Source organism: Mauremys reevesii, linkage group 20 (genome assembly GCF_016161935.1).
Source record: "Mauremys reevesii isolate NIE-2019 linkage group 20, ASM1616193v1, whole genome shotgun sequence".
Taxonomy (NCBI): domain Eukaryota; kingdom Metazoa; phylum Chordata; order Testudines; family Geoemydidae; genus Mauremys; species Mauremys reevesii.
The window spans coordinates 12,594,421-12,611,756 of NC_052642.1; the positions used below are offsets into that span (position 1 = coordinate 12,594,421).

Genomic DNA, 17,336 nt, shown 5'->3' on the forward strand with positions numbered 1-17,336 from the left:
AGCTAAAAATACCTTATGGCTACTTCTAAATTGATTTGATTGACACTCCTTACTGAAGTATAAAATTTTAATTTATTTTTACCCGATGTCAGTTTTCTGCTGATCTCTTCACCTTAACAATTTTATTTAGCTTGGTCTGTTAAACAAATATAATGCAGTAGTTTCTGTCATTGCTCTGACTGATTATATTCAAATTGCTTTGCTGATAACAGAATCATGTTATGATCCCATTCCTGGAAGTCTTCTATGCGTGAAGCTCCCATTTATGTCTGAGTTCTCATCTTGGAGGGTTTGCAGAATCAGGGTTTTTATTTGAATTACTGAAACATAAAACTTGCTTCCTTCCACACAATTTTTACACTTCTCAAAAAGAGTAAATGAAACTTTCACATTATTTCCATTGAAGAGGTTTTTGATTACCTTGAGGTATGTTTTAAATCTTTGGCTGATAACAGCTGGTGATGATGCCCTGGCAGCACTCAGGCTTGAGTCCAGTGTGGATCCTCATCCTGTGTGTTGGTTCCCGATCCCCTGTTTGTTGCCTTACGTACAGTAGAACCTCAGAGTTACAAACACCTCGGGAATGGAGGTTGTTTGTAACTCTGAACAAAACGTTATGGTTGTTTCAAAAGTTTACAACTGAACATTGACTTAATACAGCTTTGAAACTTTACTATCAGACATGCCAAACCCACGAATAAAATGCAGAAATTGGGCTTGTTTTTGGATTAATTGGCTTGTTGGCTAGTTTTTGGCTTATAACTTGTCGATTGTTTGGCTTGTAGCTTATTGCTTTTTTTTAATCTGCTCTCAGCAAGCAGGGGCAAAGGGCAGCAGGGGCAAGGGTGGGAGAGAGTCAGGGGTGCACAGCGGGCCCACCACAGTTCTAGACTGCGCACCGGGGGATCTAGTCACATAGAGTGTTGGGGTTCTTAGGGATTGGCTTGTTTTGGCCTTGTTTTGAAATGGGATTAGCTTGCTTTTTGGCTTATTGTGAAAGTCGGAGTGCTTGTTTACTGCGTGAAAGTTGGCAACTGTGTTTACTATGCAGAAGAAAAATGCTGCTTTTAACCATCTTAACTTAAATTTAACAAGCACAGAAGCAGTTTTCTTACCATGTCAAATCTTTTTTTTAAACTTTCCCTTTATATATATATATATATATATATATATATATATATATATATATATATATATATATATATATATATATTTAGTAGTTTACATTTAACAAAGTTTTGTAATTGCCTTTTGTGGGGGGGTGTCTCTGCTGCTGCCTGATTGTGTACTTCCAGTTCCAAATGAGGTCTGTGGTTGACCAGTCAGTTCGTAACTCTGGTGTTCGTAACTCTGAGGTTCTACTGTACCTCAGACCCACTTAATCTCATCTTTTCTGTTTCCAGGGAAACAGCCCCTATACCCTAAAATCACCAGCCAGATGCAAACTGTAGTTGCATTTTAACAAGTCTCTTATTAGGCTTAAAGAATATAATGGGCTCAATTGTTCTGTGTTGTACAGGTGTATCTCCACTGACTTCAGTGGTATTGCACCACTGTATCTGAGAGCAGAATTTATTTCATTCTCCTTTCAATGTGTATGCAATGCTCCAGAGATACATGGAAAGACTTCACTCCTGTCTGTACTGGGTAAGATGTCTGAGTGAGTGAGTCATATACTGTATCCCATATGGTCATAAATATTGTCTGTGTAGCACTCTTCTCCCTCCGTCCCCAGCATTGAGATATATAGGAAGACTTAAAAAAAAACAACTCTGTAGGATTCCATGCTTATATTAGTGGCACCATATTGAACTTTTTAATTTTGCAAGTATAAGAAAATTCTTTCCTGTCAGCCCTCTAAACTCAACATGGAATCTGAAAGTTGCATCTTTGAGTAATAAAGATGCTGCCTCTGATTTGTGTCTGTGCAAATCCACTGGAGGCAATGGGGTTTCACAGATATGATAGAAGGCAGAATGTATTTGTGTGTGTGGAAATGGTACATGACATTTATCATTTACCTGTGTATCTCATTCCTGTGACCACCTCATCTGCCATTTATCCATCAAGCCAAAATTATTCTAATATTCCAAATTTTTCAGCAGCTTCCAACAGCCAACTTACATTTCTACTCAGATTTAATTTAAAATATATCCTGCTTTTCCCCAAATGTGAAATTGTATCTATTGATTTATTCTTTGTTTTTATCTAGACAGTTCTGTCCTCTAGGAGCTCTCAGTTGCTCTTTTCCTTTTGTGAAGTACTAAGCACACAGTTAAACTTCAGCGAATAATAATAAAATACGTATTTTTAACATTTTTCCTTTCAGTTTGAAGACACTTGCATAAGTGACATCTTTGCTAGACCATACCTATTAGTAGTAGATACCCAGTGGTTCAATTTATTCTGAATATTTTCTTGATAATGTAGCTGACTATTTATCTTACTAAGCGGTAATAATACAGTCATCTGACTAGCTGTAGACAACAAAGGAATTGAACCAGTCCTCATGGAGTACATCCACTGGAGGAGATGATGGGGACTTGCTGATATAATGGAAGTACATGGTATAACATGGAATGCATATTCTGTTTCAAAAATTTGTATATATGTACTACATTCAGTAGTATTAACATCACACTAGGGAATTTGTAATTTATCTCCAACTGAAATATCTGGCATGGTGATAGGTATATGTTAATCTGTAATGGTTCTTAGTGCAGTTGTAATTTTTTCTTTTATTCCCACCAGATCTTGATCATCTTGGACTATAATCTCCATGGCGTGAAAATCTGAAGATAATCCGGAGTAAAAGATTGGTTTATTTAAAGTGACTATTGTATCAAAATGGTTGGAAAACTCAAACAAAACTTGTTATTGGCATGTCTGGTGATCAGCTCAGTGACAGTGTTTTATTTGGGGCAACATGCTATGGAATGTCACCACAGAATAGAAGAACGCAGCCAGCCAGTGAGGATGGAAAGTGGGAGAACCACAATAAGAACTGTCTTTAACTTAAAGGCAAATAAAACTTTTGCTTACAATAAAGACATGCCTTTAATATTTATTGGAGGGGTGCCTCGAAGTGGCACTACACTAATGCGTGCCATGCTAGATGCTCACCCCGATATCCGCTGTGGAGAAGAGACTAGGGTAATCCCTCGAATTCTGGCAGTTAAGCAGATGTGGGCCAGATCAAGTAAAGAGAAAATCAGACTGGATGAAGCTGGGGTGACAGATGAAGTTCTGGACTCAGCCATGCAAGCCTTTTTATTGGAAATCATTGTTAAACACGGGGAACCTGCTCCCTATTTGTGTAATAAAGATCCTTTTGCTCTGAAGTCCTTAACTTATCTTGCCAGAATTTTCCCCAATGCCCAATTTCTTCTAATGGTACGGGATGGTCGTGCATCGGTGCATTCCATGATATCTAGAAAAGTCACCATAGCTGGGTTTGACCTTAACAGCTACAGGGACTGTTTGACCAAGTGGAATCGTGCTATAGAGACTATGTATAACCAGTGTATGGAGGTTGGTTTTGAAAGATGCATGCTGGTACACTATGAACAACTTGTATTACATCCTGAAAGGTGGATGAGAACTCTATTAAAGTTTCTCCACATTCCATGGAACCAAGCAGTGCTACACCATGAGGAAATGATTGGGAAAGCAGGTGGTGTCTCTCTTTCAAAGTGAGTACAAGTGTTTCTTGGGGTCTTGTATCGATCTAAACTTCACTGTTTAGACATGATTTGCATTTTGATGCCAAGTATAATTACAGGTTATTGTAGAAATACAAGTGCTGACAAGTCTCGGCAGTGGTGTATTTTCTTTAATCCCTTTTCACTATGGCTGTTTTAATGTTCCTGTCGATAAGACCAGAATACTCTGCAGCAAGTTGGACTTAAATTCTGCAGCAAAGCTCTGTCACCAGAGTGCCTGACATGAAATTTTGCAGCAGCTTCATTTGAATTGAACGGTTTTATTGGATTACACAGGAAATGAAATAACCAGTACAATAGCCCTTCTAGTCTTCTAATTTTGACATTAAATTCAATTTTTTTCATTCTCCTCACACTTTGTTTGCTTCAGATTTTTATATTGAAAATGCATTTTTACCTTGTAGAAGATACAAAGGAAAGATGTAGGTGTTTGCATCTGGCTAAGGGGCAGTTTGGGCTTTTGACCCCCAGTAAGGTGTTGGAAGTAGTTTGGGATTGTGAGATGAGCATGCTGGATGTTTCTTGTAAATATGGTGACCAGATGTCCCGATTTTATAGGGACAGTCCCGATATTTGGGGCTTTTTCCTATATAATTGCCAATTACCTCCCACCCCATCCCAATTTTTCACACTTGCTATATGGTCACCCTACTTCTAAAGGTCCCATCCCCACTACCAGTACAATCATGGTTTTTGTAACCAGTTGGTGACTTGACATGTTAAAACAAACACAGAGTAGTTTGCACAGCAGCATCATTGTGTCATAGCTGTAGCTAACTGTGTTTGTATATTTGCACCTTCCATATTGCCTAACCATGTTTGTATTAATGCATTGTGGGAAAACGTAGGCAGCTACCCTGTTATCCTATACCTCAGCAAGGAATATAGGGTACCTGGACAACATGCACTGAGTGGAACTAGTGCATATAGGTCAATACACTCTGGAATATCTTCCTTCCAGCTCCCTGTGCACTAAGTAGGACTGGCTACCCTGGATTACTTAGGCACAGTTACGGGGGTCCCACCTCCACTATAAAATATGCTGAACTGTTCACAAGAAGCAATTGTGACTGCCTCGGCCTCTGGCAGTGGCAAAACACACTACAGGATGCCACATTTACTAATAGAATGTGAACGCAAACCATGTATAGAGCAAAGAAGGCATTAACTGGTTACAAACTCAGTTAAGAATTAAGTGGACAGGCTAAAATGATCAGCAAGGAATTAGTTAACAATGGGTTACAGCTAAATTATTTAGATTTCAAAATTCATCTCCTCGGATGACTGAAGCAGTTCACATCTCAGAGCTATTGTTGAAGCTATCTGCAGTTTGGGAAGATTATGTATCAGTTTATATTTCATTTTCTTAAATTTAAATATTTGGCTAAAGCTGATGGTGAGCTATGATTACCTAGGTATGAAATCCATTTTTGCATAGGATTAAAGATAATGCTTATCTTATTGACAGTATATATTTTAAGAGATTAGTTATATCTAGGGTTCAATCTTAAATGGTTTAGTAATTCCTCAGGAAGCTGAGTCCTAATGTAGAGTGTCTCAAAAGCTTTGTCTACACTAGAGGTTTTTGTTTTTTTTAACCTCAAGTTCATGGGATTGTAAATCAGCTTGAGTTTGCTACCACAATCAAATGTGGAAACTCCACAAATGTGTGTGGAGTGTCTGCGCTAGCCTTTACAGACAGAATGGATACTTCACATTAATTAGCAATCAATCAATTAACTTGAGGTTAAAAGCCTCTTGTTTAGACAAACCTAAAGGGAAAACTGACCTGCTCTATTTGGCATGACATTATTAGTTTTTGTAAATAGTTTTGATTCAGGTACTGGGTAGTATATTGTCAATCAGGGCCACCCAGAGGGGGGACAAGTGGGGCAATTTTCCCCGGGCTCCGCAGTGGCCCCCATGAGAGTTTTTCGGGGGCCCTGGAGCGGGGTCCTTCACTTGCTCCAGAGTCCCCGGAAAACTCTTGCGGGGGCCCGGGGCCCCAGAGCTTCTTCCGCTCTGGGTCTTTGGCAGTAATTCGGCAGCGGGGGGTCCTTTCGCCCCAGGACCCGCCGCCGAAGAGCTGGGTCTTCGGTGGTAATTCAACGGCGGGGACACCCCACCACGGGTCTTCGGGGTACTTAAGCGGTGGGTCCCGGAGCAGAAGGACCCCCCCCGCTGCCGAATTACCGCCGAAGCGGAGGTACCCCGCCGCCGAGGACTCCAGGTGCCCTGAATCCTCTGGGTGGCCCTGTTGTCAATGCAAGAAGAGTCCTGAAGATATATCTGCCAAGAATATAATCTTTCAGGAAATTTGAGGAACTGTTGTTCCAGTGACGTACGACTCAGAATTGGCATACTTTTTCTTTTGGCACAGCCTTCTGAGAGGGTTAGTATTTTGAATATAAGAAACCTGTTATAGACCAATCTTTTACTAATTGTCTTTCATGCACAGTGTGCATTTGACTTCCTTAGTAGAGCTGGGTGAAATATCCGGGTTTTGATATTCTTGAGAGAGTTTAAACGATTTAGTCTTTCCTGTGATGTCTAACTTACTCTTCACTGACCAGCTCTTTTGGTGTGTCTACCCATATATGTAGCTGGAGTTTGAAAGAAGTGGAAACTCATTATTCCTAATACAGAGAAGTCTTTTTCTCGCCCCCTCCTGCCTCTTCCTAAGCACAGTTCTTTCAATATGTGAATCATGTCTTTCTTGTTTTCCTGATATTGCAAAGCTTTTACTGTATTATGTCATCTCTGTTGGACTGCCAGAGGGACAATAGTTACTTTTTATATTAATTAAAAAGTGATGTCCTAGCTGTGGGATGTGCCCAGTTAAATTTCTTGGCCACAATGTGTGACTGCCTGTCTGTGCTCAAGTACTCTTGCAGTAGAAGAAAGAAAGAAGGAAGCTCCTCTCTCAGTGGGTAGGAACACTTTTTTTTGGTTGATTCAAATAAACTAGTAAGATTAACTGAAGAGTGGAGAGGATAAATGCTAAACCTAAACAACTGGGTAAGCCAACAGGCAAAATACTCTAATTTACACTGATTAATTCTTCAAAAACCTAAAGCCAAGTGATTTTATATTAAAAATTGGAAAACAGCTATGAATGGCTACTTGTTGGATCCCTAAGCCAGTATTTAGCACAGAGTGGGTTTTAAAGACTTTATATTGATTTCTGGCATCCCTGGTAAAATATCAGGGTTCTGATGCAGCTGCAGTGGAAATGGTTGTCTTTGTGGCAAGGGAAGATTTAATGCAAAGAAACTCACTCTTCTGTGCCACTGTCCATACGTTTGATTGTCGTCATTAATGAACATTTTATATTGTGGTAGTGTCTGAGGTCCAATTTGCTTGTGGTCTTTATTGTGCTAAGTGCTGTACAGATGTAATCAATGACAGCCTGTGGCCCAGATTGCTTACAGTCCAAAAGGTTGGATAATACTTTTTTTTTTTTAAATATAAGAGCAGAGATATATTGACATGAACCCTTTTATTTATTAAAAAGGGTTATCATGTTAATTGGAAAGATGACTATACAAGTATGCAAAAGCCCTGTTGGTCTGAGGAATAAGCTAGATATGGGAAGTGGCAATGGGATGCTTTGGGGAACAGGCCGTAAAAAAATGCAATGGTAAACTTCCACTACCATTGAACTAATGGTTTGAGTCACTGGCATATGGATTGCGTAGGTACTCTTTGCAGCTGCCTTCAGGATTAAGTGGATGATGGAGACCAGTGGTCCATAAAATGGAAGATAATGAACTGGGAAGTCCTCCTCACATAATATACCGTTGGTTTGGAAACAGGGATTGGAAAAGATGAGATTGGTATCTAAGTGGCTCATAAGTATTTAGAAATAGGAAACAGCTTTCTAATGAGTCCCTGCTTATGTTGGAACCTTGGGAAGTAATTGGATTTTTCAGGCCTGTCTCTGTTTGTTCTGCTACGGTATAATGCCTTTGAGTCAATAGTAACTTGCCTGAGTCACAAAAACTAACGAACCATTAGAACACTGGCGTCTTCAAGGCTGTTAGTCTCCACAGTGTTAATTTTACTATAAAGGTAGTCATTATATTTTCTGATGGAATAATATTTTTTAAATTGGACAGTCCTAAAAATGTGGGAGGATCCAAATCAGTTTTATGTGCAATATCACTTCAGTGTGTTGTGCAGGGATTGATTACTTCTTCTTAATGTAAGAGTTCTGACTTCTCTTGTGCACTGATTTATTTAAATAAAAAAAAGGGGCTCCGGTGTGGCTTTTATTGCTAGTTTTGTTTTTGGGAATAGTATTATGCCTCTTCACCCTGTTTCTTATGAAGTATTTATACTTTATCACTTCATGATTACCTGTTCTGTTCATTCCCTCTGGGGCACCAGGCATTGGCCACTGTCGGAAGACAGGATACTGGGCTAGATGGACCTTTGGTCTGACCCAGTTTGGCTGTTCTTATGTACCAACATTTATTGAGCGTTTCCTCAGAGGGGTGTAGTTAATGCAAACATTTAATGTGTAACTTCCAAACATTTGCATGGGTGTTCTCCCTTCTCATACGTCTCCACAAGGGATTGTGACTTGTGTACACATTTGTAATACATTGAGCTGGTGCAGATGTCAAAATGCTGCCAGAACACAAAAATAGATTGCCACCTGTGACTTCGCCTGAAGTAATAAACCCCACCTAGCCTTTCGGGCAATGGCAGGTTGGGCCCAGTTCTCCAGCTCCCTGTAGCTAATCACTAATTCTTCAGATAACTTCCCTCTCTACTAGATCACTAGTTCAAAATAAAATATTAAATTTATTTTTATGTATAAAATACAATTTAAAAACCCTGGATCCCCGACCAAGCAGTCTACAGTATTAAACTCCACACAGTTTATTGGTCAATGTTTTTCCCCAAAACTAAATTATCAGTCTTATCTGATGTGATATTTGATCCCATTTACTCATGTCATTGGTTGTGCCATTTCAAGGTAGTTGAAACAATAAACATATCATAAAAAGTAAGTTAATCTGAGTCCTGTTCACGTAAATAAAGTAAAACAAGTCAATACAGTTCTGTTGTCCATTTTCAATTGTATTTAGTTTTATGGGCTTTTTTCCTGTACACTGAAATACTGAGTACAATAAATTGTGATCTTTTCCTTGGCATATCTTCCATTGTAATTGTTTGTTGTGTAACTGCTTTCTCAAGTATTTGATTTCATTCAGTATTAACATTACCTATCTCTCATTTTCTCTTTTTTTGGTCAGTGCAGTGATGTAAATATAGGGCACGTGTTCTCTGTAGCAGGCTTTTCTGATGTTGGTACAGAGGTAGCATAATTGAAATTACCCTTCTATTCTGTATAAGGAGGGAGTTTCTGATCCTTCACAGAATGAGGCTGTAAACACAAATGGAACCCCACTCTTACTTCAGTTCTGCCATATATTTCAAACCATTGTCTGGTAGTGCTCTAGAATATAGTAGTTTCCTTGATTGATTCTGTTGAATCAGTAAATATGTTTGTGCTTTTTTTGGTCTTATCTTCTAGCTTTTATTCAGCAGCCAGTTACCTTATTCATAAAGCATCACATCCAGTAATGACTAACCATCTGTTCCTTAAAAAATGACCTATGGATTATGTTAGTAGTGAACAAACTGATCAAACTTCAATATCTTTGTGCATTGAGTGGTCTTTTACTGGAATATTTTCTTGGCCAGAAGAACACAGATGGAACTGGTAACGTGGTCTTGATTATTACAGCAAAGAGTCCTGTGGCACCTTATAGACTAACAGATGTATTGGAGCATGAGCTTTCATGGATGCATCTGACGAAGTGGGTATTCACCCACGAAAGCTCATGCTCCAATATGTCTGTTAGTCTATAAGGTGCCACAGGACTCTTAGTCTGGATCTGTAAAAGCAGCAAACATGGCTACCCCTCTGATACTTGATTATTACAAAGGCTTTCATATGGCTTCTTTAACAGTTGTTTTCCTCATAAGTCAAAGTTAGTATGTCATGGTTTGATATACTTTTTTATTACAACATTGTGTTATGTACTGTTAAACCTTATTCGCTTATCAGGATATTTCACAGTATGTACCGCTGCACCAAAATTGAGTGCATGTCTGGGTTGTAAATTGGCAGTAATTAACTTTTGGTCCACTTAATAACTATCTAAAACCAAATTGTTAGTATTAAATAATTGTTCTAGAATTATAACTGAATTGCAAGATCTTGCACACTCTATCTCCTTATCCTAAACCTTCTGATTGAGTTGGAGTAAATCAGTGTATCATAGCTGCCTGTATATCAGCAAATTATGTTTACTGTTGTGGCCTTCGGATTTTAGGTTTCCATTTCATTCTGTTACTTCACTAACATTGCTTCTTAATTGTGGGATCCAAAAAGCTTCATTTTATCAGCAGAAATATGGAACTAATAAGAGCTTTGAATTGGGAGGGAGGCTCCCAATCTGCAGGCAGGAGTATGAGGAGGTACAGAGCAGTCATGCACCTTTAATGCCATTATTCAAGACTCCAATCACATATATATGAGGCACATGCATATCTGCAGTGCAATGTACACCAGCATCGTCTTAAAAACTGTTACTGAAAGATAAGTAACAGTTCTGTATTGAAGGAGACTATGGTGTTGTCTACATGGTGCGGGAGTGCGCACCAGTGGGGCTCTTCTTGCTAGAGCAGGCTTTCTTCGGGTGCACGGAGAGACTGCTCAGAAGCTGACGTAGCCTCTTCATTGATGTTGTGACTTCCTCTTTCTCAGGTGATCAGTCTTGGAGTTCTGGAGCTTCAGTTTTCCCCTAGGGAGGTTTTCAACCCAAAAGCCAAACCTTCTTGCCCATATCCTTGATTCCTATAGCTTGTGAACTTCACTTACTGAGCCTTGTAGCATCTCTTGCCAAGATCTTTGGAAAAGTCAGGTGCAGTGCCTACCAAGGAGCTATGTAACCATGTCCAATCGGGTTAGAGTTAAGTCCTTTTTAGCTAGTTGTCAATTCCAGAAAAGTCCCATTTAAACAAAGTGTTTGAGGCTCTACATACCACAGAGACTGAAAGTCCATGACATCCCCATTCTGTGCCTCGTCCCCCCCGCCCCAAAATCAGAAATTGGACATAAAACCACTTTAAGGAAGAGGGTGCACTTTTGTTTGGGTGAAAAATCTGATAACAGATCATCACTTTACAGAAAGTACAATTAGCAATTATTCACCCAGCAAAAAAATAGGAAATAAATTGGAACTTATGACAAATTCACATTAATCTTATCTTCCTGTTTATAGAAGTAGGCTACAGTGACATAGGTTATGTCCTGAAACTTTCACCATGATAGAGGGAGCTTACTTTAAAATGTCTGAAGATGAAACTCATTTAAGATTTTCAGTTTTATATAGAGCCTGTATTCTCATGAGAGCTGTTTCTTTCACACAGATATATTGGTCACTTTCAGATAAGTGGTTTTGTAGAATCCTGGGGCAAGGAAGGATGTTTTGCCTTCACCTTCTTTTCCCCTCCTAGTTTTTGGCTGAGTTCCACCCTGCATGCTCAACTCTATTAGTAGTAACTTGGGATAGGAGACACATCTGATTAATATTCTGACTTTTGGTTTTGGTTCCACTGCCACCTTGAGTAGGCAGTGATTATGGGTGTTTTAGTCTTTGTCTGCATTTGCTTGATAATCTTCATCTTCATTCTTCAGTTTCTTATGCTGATGCTGCTGGAGCCTCATTATTATTAAGAGAACAGGAATAACAATTTTATTTGTTTGGCTTCTAACTAGTGATAATGTTAAAAGGCCTTTAAAGATGTATATTGCAGGATTTGTAGTAGCTCAAAACCTGTGGTTTGAAGTAATAGCCAGCATGGCTGTTTAAGGAATGCATTGTAGTATGTAGTAGTCTAGCCATAAGGAGTATTGTTAATATATCCCTGGTATTTGCCACCTAAGTGAAAGCAGCTGTGGTGACCACAAATGCAAAGAAATGCCATTCCTTTTTCAATGAGGATTTGGCAAGGGATTTTTTAACAATTTTTTTAGGGTTATTGTGAAAATAGTTGAGTGGGCAGAAAAAGTACTGGAATATTCCTTTTTTGCAGATCATTTTTTTTTCTTTATTGCCATGCAGAGAGAGAAGTGTTTGTGGTTAGCGCTGGATTACATGTCAGCTGTTTCACTGTCTCAGATCTTATTGCACTTTTAAAGTAGGTCTTGGAACTGCCGTTGTGTGTGTGTGTTTCTTATCTCCCTCCCTCATTTTCATGACTTCCTACTCAGATGCTCTAGACTAAGGTTCTTTTCCTGGTCTTGTGCCTTTTTTCCTGTGTTAAATATTTTTCTGTGGAGACCTGGTTTACTTAAGCAAAAACAACTTTGGTGCAGTATTTTCTGGGAATTAATGACTGTCTGGGAGGAGCTAATGTGCTTCTAGCATTAACCCCAGGCTGCTGTTAACTGCCAGGAAATGTTCTATGCTGATGTTGTTGCTGTAAATGATGAAAAAGGCAAGGGGCAGGACAAGGATTTTTATCTTTAAAGTTTGAAGAGCTGTTTGTTATGTGCAGGGCATTCATTAAGTGCCCTGTATGTTACTTACATTACAGTAGCCCTCCAGGGCCTGATCTCTGATTGGGGTTCCATCTGGTGTTGAACAAACAATTATTAGCCAATGCAATTTACATAGATCTTATTGCAATGCTTCTTGTTGTTTAGAATCAGAGTTCAAAGACAAGTCAATCTTTGCTAATTTTGAGAAGCATTTCAGATTTGAACTGTTGTTTTTTTCCCCTCTGTCAGTCTTTAAATGTCTGAGAACCTTCAAAAGTGTAATGCTAGTAAGAGTCAACTTCAGTGGTTGTGCTCATCTTTTGGGTACTGTCCCATCTTTGCAGATTTCTTTTGATGTCATGACGCTTTGTGCTATATGTGCTTTGTCATCTCAGTCCTCCTAAAATCAATTCTAATGATTCTCTAAGTGGGAAATTAGGGTACACTACTCCATTTAACACTGCAGCAAGGTAGAGAAGGACCAAAAGCAACCTGTTTCTCATTGGCATCCCTTTGTAATGGCTTACTTCAAAACTAGAAGGGATTCTCATAGCTTCCACTGAAATCAATAGACACTCATTAGTTTTCACTGTAATCTGTGGGGGTGATGGGTGTTCAGCATCACTGAAAATCAAACTACGTATTTGGGTGCTTAAGTATGAATTTAGTTGTCTCATTTTTAGGCATGTGCTTTTGAAAACTTTGACCTTGGGCTCCAGAAAATTGGGAATTTTAATAGAATACTTCTCTAAACCAGACAGCCTCAAAGTCAACTAGCTGCTTATGAATCAGTAATTATAATCATTACCTATGAGGCAAAAACCGTTCAGTCTCTTCTCACAATTATCAGGTTAATTAGATAAGCTCATTATTGTTGTAAAGCAGGGGTCGGCAACCTTTCAGAAGTGATGTGCCGAGTCTTCATTTATTCACTCTGATTTAAGGTTTCGCGTTCCAGTAATACATATTAATGTTTTTAGAAGGTCTCTTTTTCTAAGTCTATAATATAGAACTAAACTATTGTTGTATGTAAAGTAAATAAGGTTTTTAAAATGTTTAAGAAGCTTCATTTAAAATTAAATTAAAATGCAGAGCCCCCGCAGACCAGTGGCCAGGACCCAGGCAGTGTGAGTGCCATTGAAAATCAGCTCGCTTGCCGCCTTCGGCACCCATGCCATAGGTTGCCTACCCCTGTTGTAAAGTGACTGAAATCAATGAAGTTATGGCACTTTGACCCCCTAGCTTGAAACTACAGGGACTGTTCCACGAAATTTCTGTTTATTTTTCTCAGGAGATATCTGCTATCTTAATTCTGAGTCAGTTACCAATTGCTGAGTCTTACCTGGAATCTCCATGCTTCATTAACTTGCATTGTTTCCTGTTTGTTCTGGTAGGGAGGGGTCTTTTTAATAGAGCAAGAGTTTGGCTACTGTTCTTGTGTTTTGGTATTTAAATGTAGACTAGAACTTGGTTTTATGGCCTATGCAGTGATGATAGGTAAATCACTTTGTCTCCTTGTGCCTCAGTTTCCCTACCTGTAAAGTGGGGAGGATGATAATGATTACTGTCTTTGTAAAGTGCTTTGAGATCTACTGAAGAAAACTTCTGTAACAAGAGCTAGGTATTAGAGCCTAAGTAGAGCCTTTTGTGCTTAAAATGCTTTACATCAGTAAGTTAGGTACAGATAGTGCACTGACTGTAGGCAGACATGACAGCTGTGTATTTAGCAATAGTTCCCATACATGTTTAGCTATTCAGTTGGAATTGCAGATGTATGATGACAGACCATGTGGTATTACTTATGGTACAGGAGTTAAATATCCGCCAAGGGACTTTTTGTGCAAAGGTTTTGATTTTAACCTGTTTTCACAGAAAAAAGATGAATACTAACATCTAAGGAGCTGTGTACTTTTCTAATTGGAAAGAAAGTTTGGAAAATGAATCAAAGTATTTTACTTCATGGGAGAATCTAGAACTATTCAGTCTGTGCTGCAGACCATATATTAAATAGCTGGGAGTCAGCATTTTATTAGCACATAGTGTGTCAGTTTTTCTAAACCCGTAATAAAAAGCTGAGTTGTACATGTTCTTATCCAAGGAAGAAGTGACCATAGAAAAGGGCGGGTAACACCAGATTTAAAAAAAACACAACAAAAAACAAAAAAGTCCTTCCGAGTCCTACTTATGGTCCAGGAGAAAAAAAACAAACAACAAGCCCCGATTTTTTTCCTGTTTTCTTGCTGTCCCTGTGTATGTATGGAACAATGCCTTATCTCCCAACAGCTTTATGTAAACATGCAATTACAAAAAGACCAAAAGATCTTAATGCCAGTTACACAATAAAAACTGTTGGGTGAAAAATAGTAACTACTTCTTTTTCTTTTTGCAGAGTTGAAAGATCTACAGATCAAGTAATCAAACCAGTCAACGTAGAAGCTTTGTCCAAATGGGTTGGGAAAATACCATCAGATGTTCTACAAGACATGCCAGTGATTGCACCAATGTTAGCGAAACTTGGCTATGATCCATATGCCAATCCACCAAATTATGGAAAGCCAGATCAAAAAGTTCTTGAAAACACACGAAGGGTAAGGTATTTTTCTATATGAAATCTAGTTGGCTAAAAGCACATCTTTCATTATGAAAGAAATGTTGAGGTGTTTTTGTTTTAATGTGGACTATAAAACAGTAGTTTACCGTTTTCATAACGGCAACATTTAAAAGAGCTTTTGGTGGAGATTTTCATAGGCACTATGAACAGTTAGGCCTCCAACTCCCATTGACTTTTAATGTGACTTGGGTGCCTAACAGCCTCTTATGCCTTTGAAAATGACCCCCTTCATTGCTACCTCCAACATACTGGCATGCAAGGAACTGCTAAAGAGCTTCAATGCTGAGTGTTATAGGAAAGTGTATAAGACTATAAGATTTACCATTGCAGATCAGACCATTGCTTCTGCCTCCCAATGGTTTTAGAGAAGGTAAATCACTCTCCGGCCTCCCATGATGCACCTAGCTAACTGAGTATACTTAAGGGAAGGAGGAAAATCCTTTCTGAGCTCCTCAGGGACTCATCTGCAAAGCAGGAGAATGAAATAGTCTTGCTTCAGGTTGCTCAGATACAAATATTCATGGATATAAATATTTCTAGCTCCTCTTTAAAGCTAAATTACAGAGATTTTTTTGTAAACTCTTGTTCTTCATTAACCATTTGTTTCTGTATCATGGGAATGCTCTGTCAAGCTTGGAGTTGCTTTGTATCTTGTTTTCTTTTGCATTTTCCAAGTCTGAGGCAGGAGAGAAGTTTCTTTTCTCCTTTCTCCTGTTGGCACTTTATAGTTTTGTGGGATGAAATGCAAAATGAAGATGCTCCCGAGACTCTCCAAGCTCAGTGGCAGGGATTTCCTTAGGCGCTCTCTCTCTCTCTGAGGGCTGTTTTTCCACAGAACTATTAGCCAACTTTTCCCTCTCACTCCAGTTTGATCTGACTGGCAAGGAGTGGGGCTGTGGGGAAACACTTTGAGAGTCTTTGGACTTCCCTAATGTAACAGTAGATTCCCAGTTAATTCAGTGGTTGAGCAGAGTCCTGTTTACAACATTAAGAATCATAGAAATGTAGGTCTTTCAAGAGGTCATCAAGTCCAGGTCACAGCACTGAGGCAGGACCAAGTAAACCTAGACCATTCCTGATGGGTATTCATCCAACCTGTTCTTAAAAACCTCCAATGATGGGATTCCACAACCTCCCTTGAAAGCCTCTTCCAGAGCTTAATTACAGATAGAAAGGTTTTTCCTAGTAGCTATCCTAAATCTCTCTTGCTGCAGATTAAGCCCATTACTTCTTGTCCTATCTTCAGTGCATGTGGAGAACAATTGATTTCAGTCCTCTTCATAACTTTGATTCCTGTGTTTGGTTTCACATTTTCCTCATGTAATTTCAACTCATCTTCTACATCATCATTTGGGAATCTTCTCTTCAGCAAAAACAATGAGGAGTCCTTGTGGCACCTTAGAGACTAACAAATTTATTTGGGCATAAGCCTTTGTGGACTAGAACCCACTTCATCAGATGCATGGAGTGGAAAATACAGGAGCAAGTATAAATACATGAAAAGATGTGAGTTGCCTTACCAAGTGTGATGTCAGTCTAATGAGACAATTCAACTAACAGAAGGATACCAAGGGAGGAAAAATAACTTCTGAAATGGTAATGAGAGTGGCCCACTTCAGACAGTTCACAGGAAGTTGTGAGTAACAGTAGGGGGAAATTAGAATTGGGGAAATTAGGTTTAGGTTTTGTAATGACCCAGCCACTCCCAGTCTTTATTCAGGCCTAATCTGATGGTGTCCAGTTTGCAAATTAATTCCAGTTCTTCAGTTTCATGTTGGAGTCTGTTTTTGAAGTTTTTTTTGTTGTTAAAGAATTGCCACTTTTAGGTCTGTTAGTGAGTGACCAGGGAGATTGAAGTGCTCTCCTACTGGTTTTTGAATGTTATGATTCCTGATGTCAGATTTGTGTCCATTTATTCTTATGCATAAAGACTGTTCAGATTTGGAGACAATTTATACCTTCAAATCAGTAGGACTGCTATGGGTACCTGCGTGGCCCCACAGTATGCCAACATTTTTATAGCTGACTTAGAACAACGCTTCCTCAGCTCAGATTTAAATAGCTGAAATTGTGAAATTGATGATTTTTAAAATCCTGTGACCATGAAATTGACCAAAATGGACCGTAAATTTGTCAGGGTCCTACTTATAAAGCAACAAATCACGAACTTCCCATAAATATAGTTGTTCACTATACCAGGGGTACAGCTACCAGTGCTGAGTAGTAGTTGTGGTTTTATTTGCATATTAAATTTAAATGTTTATTGTAAGGAATAATCCCTCCTAAACTGAAGCCTAATAAGGCAGTAAGTAAATTCAATTCCAAGAGCAGAGCTAGAATGGACTGTTTGTATTACTAGAACACTGAAATTAAATGACCACCTCTTTAATTTATGTGCATTTTAGCAGAAAATTAAATTAGTATAATTAGAAGACTAATC

The 17,336-nt window shown here is 38.8% G+C and overlaps 1 protein-coding gene across 8 annotated transcripts in view; it reads left to right on the forward strand.

Annotated features, from left to right (window-relative positions):
• TPST1 (tyrosylprotein sulfotransferase 1) overlaps positions 1-17,336 on the forward strand; it is a 72,088-nt gene that overhangs the window by 34,131 nt on the left and 20,621 nt on the right. For 7 of the 8 annotated variants that reach the window (XR_005590103.1, XR_005590100.1, XR_005590101.1 and 4 more), the window contains 2 exons: positions 2,752-3,692; positions 14,675-14,873. Coding sequence is in view for 2 of the 8 variants with exons in the window: in XM_039507778.1 (XP_039363712.1) it covers positions 2,848-3,692; positions 14,675-14,873 (1,044 nt within the window). In the remaining 6 variants the exon portion in view is untranslated. Of the gene's footprint in view, positions 1-1,541; positions 1,648-2,751; positions 3,693-14,674; positions 14,874-17,336 lie in introns of those variants that run through there. The other variant, XR_005590105.1, reaches the window with a different exon arrangement.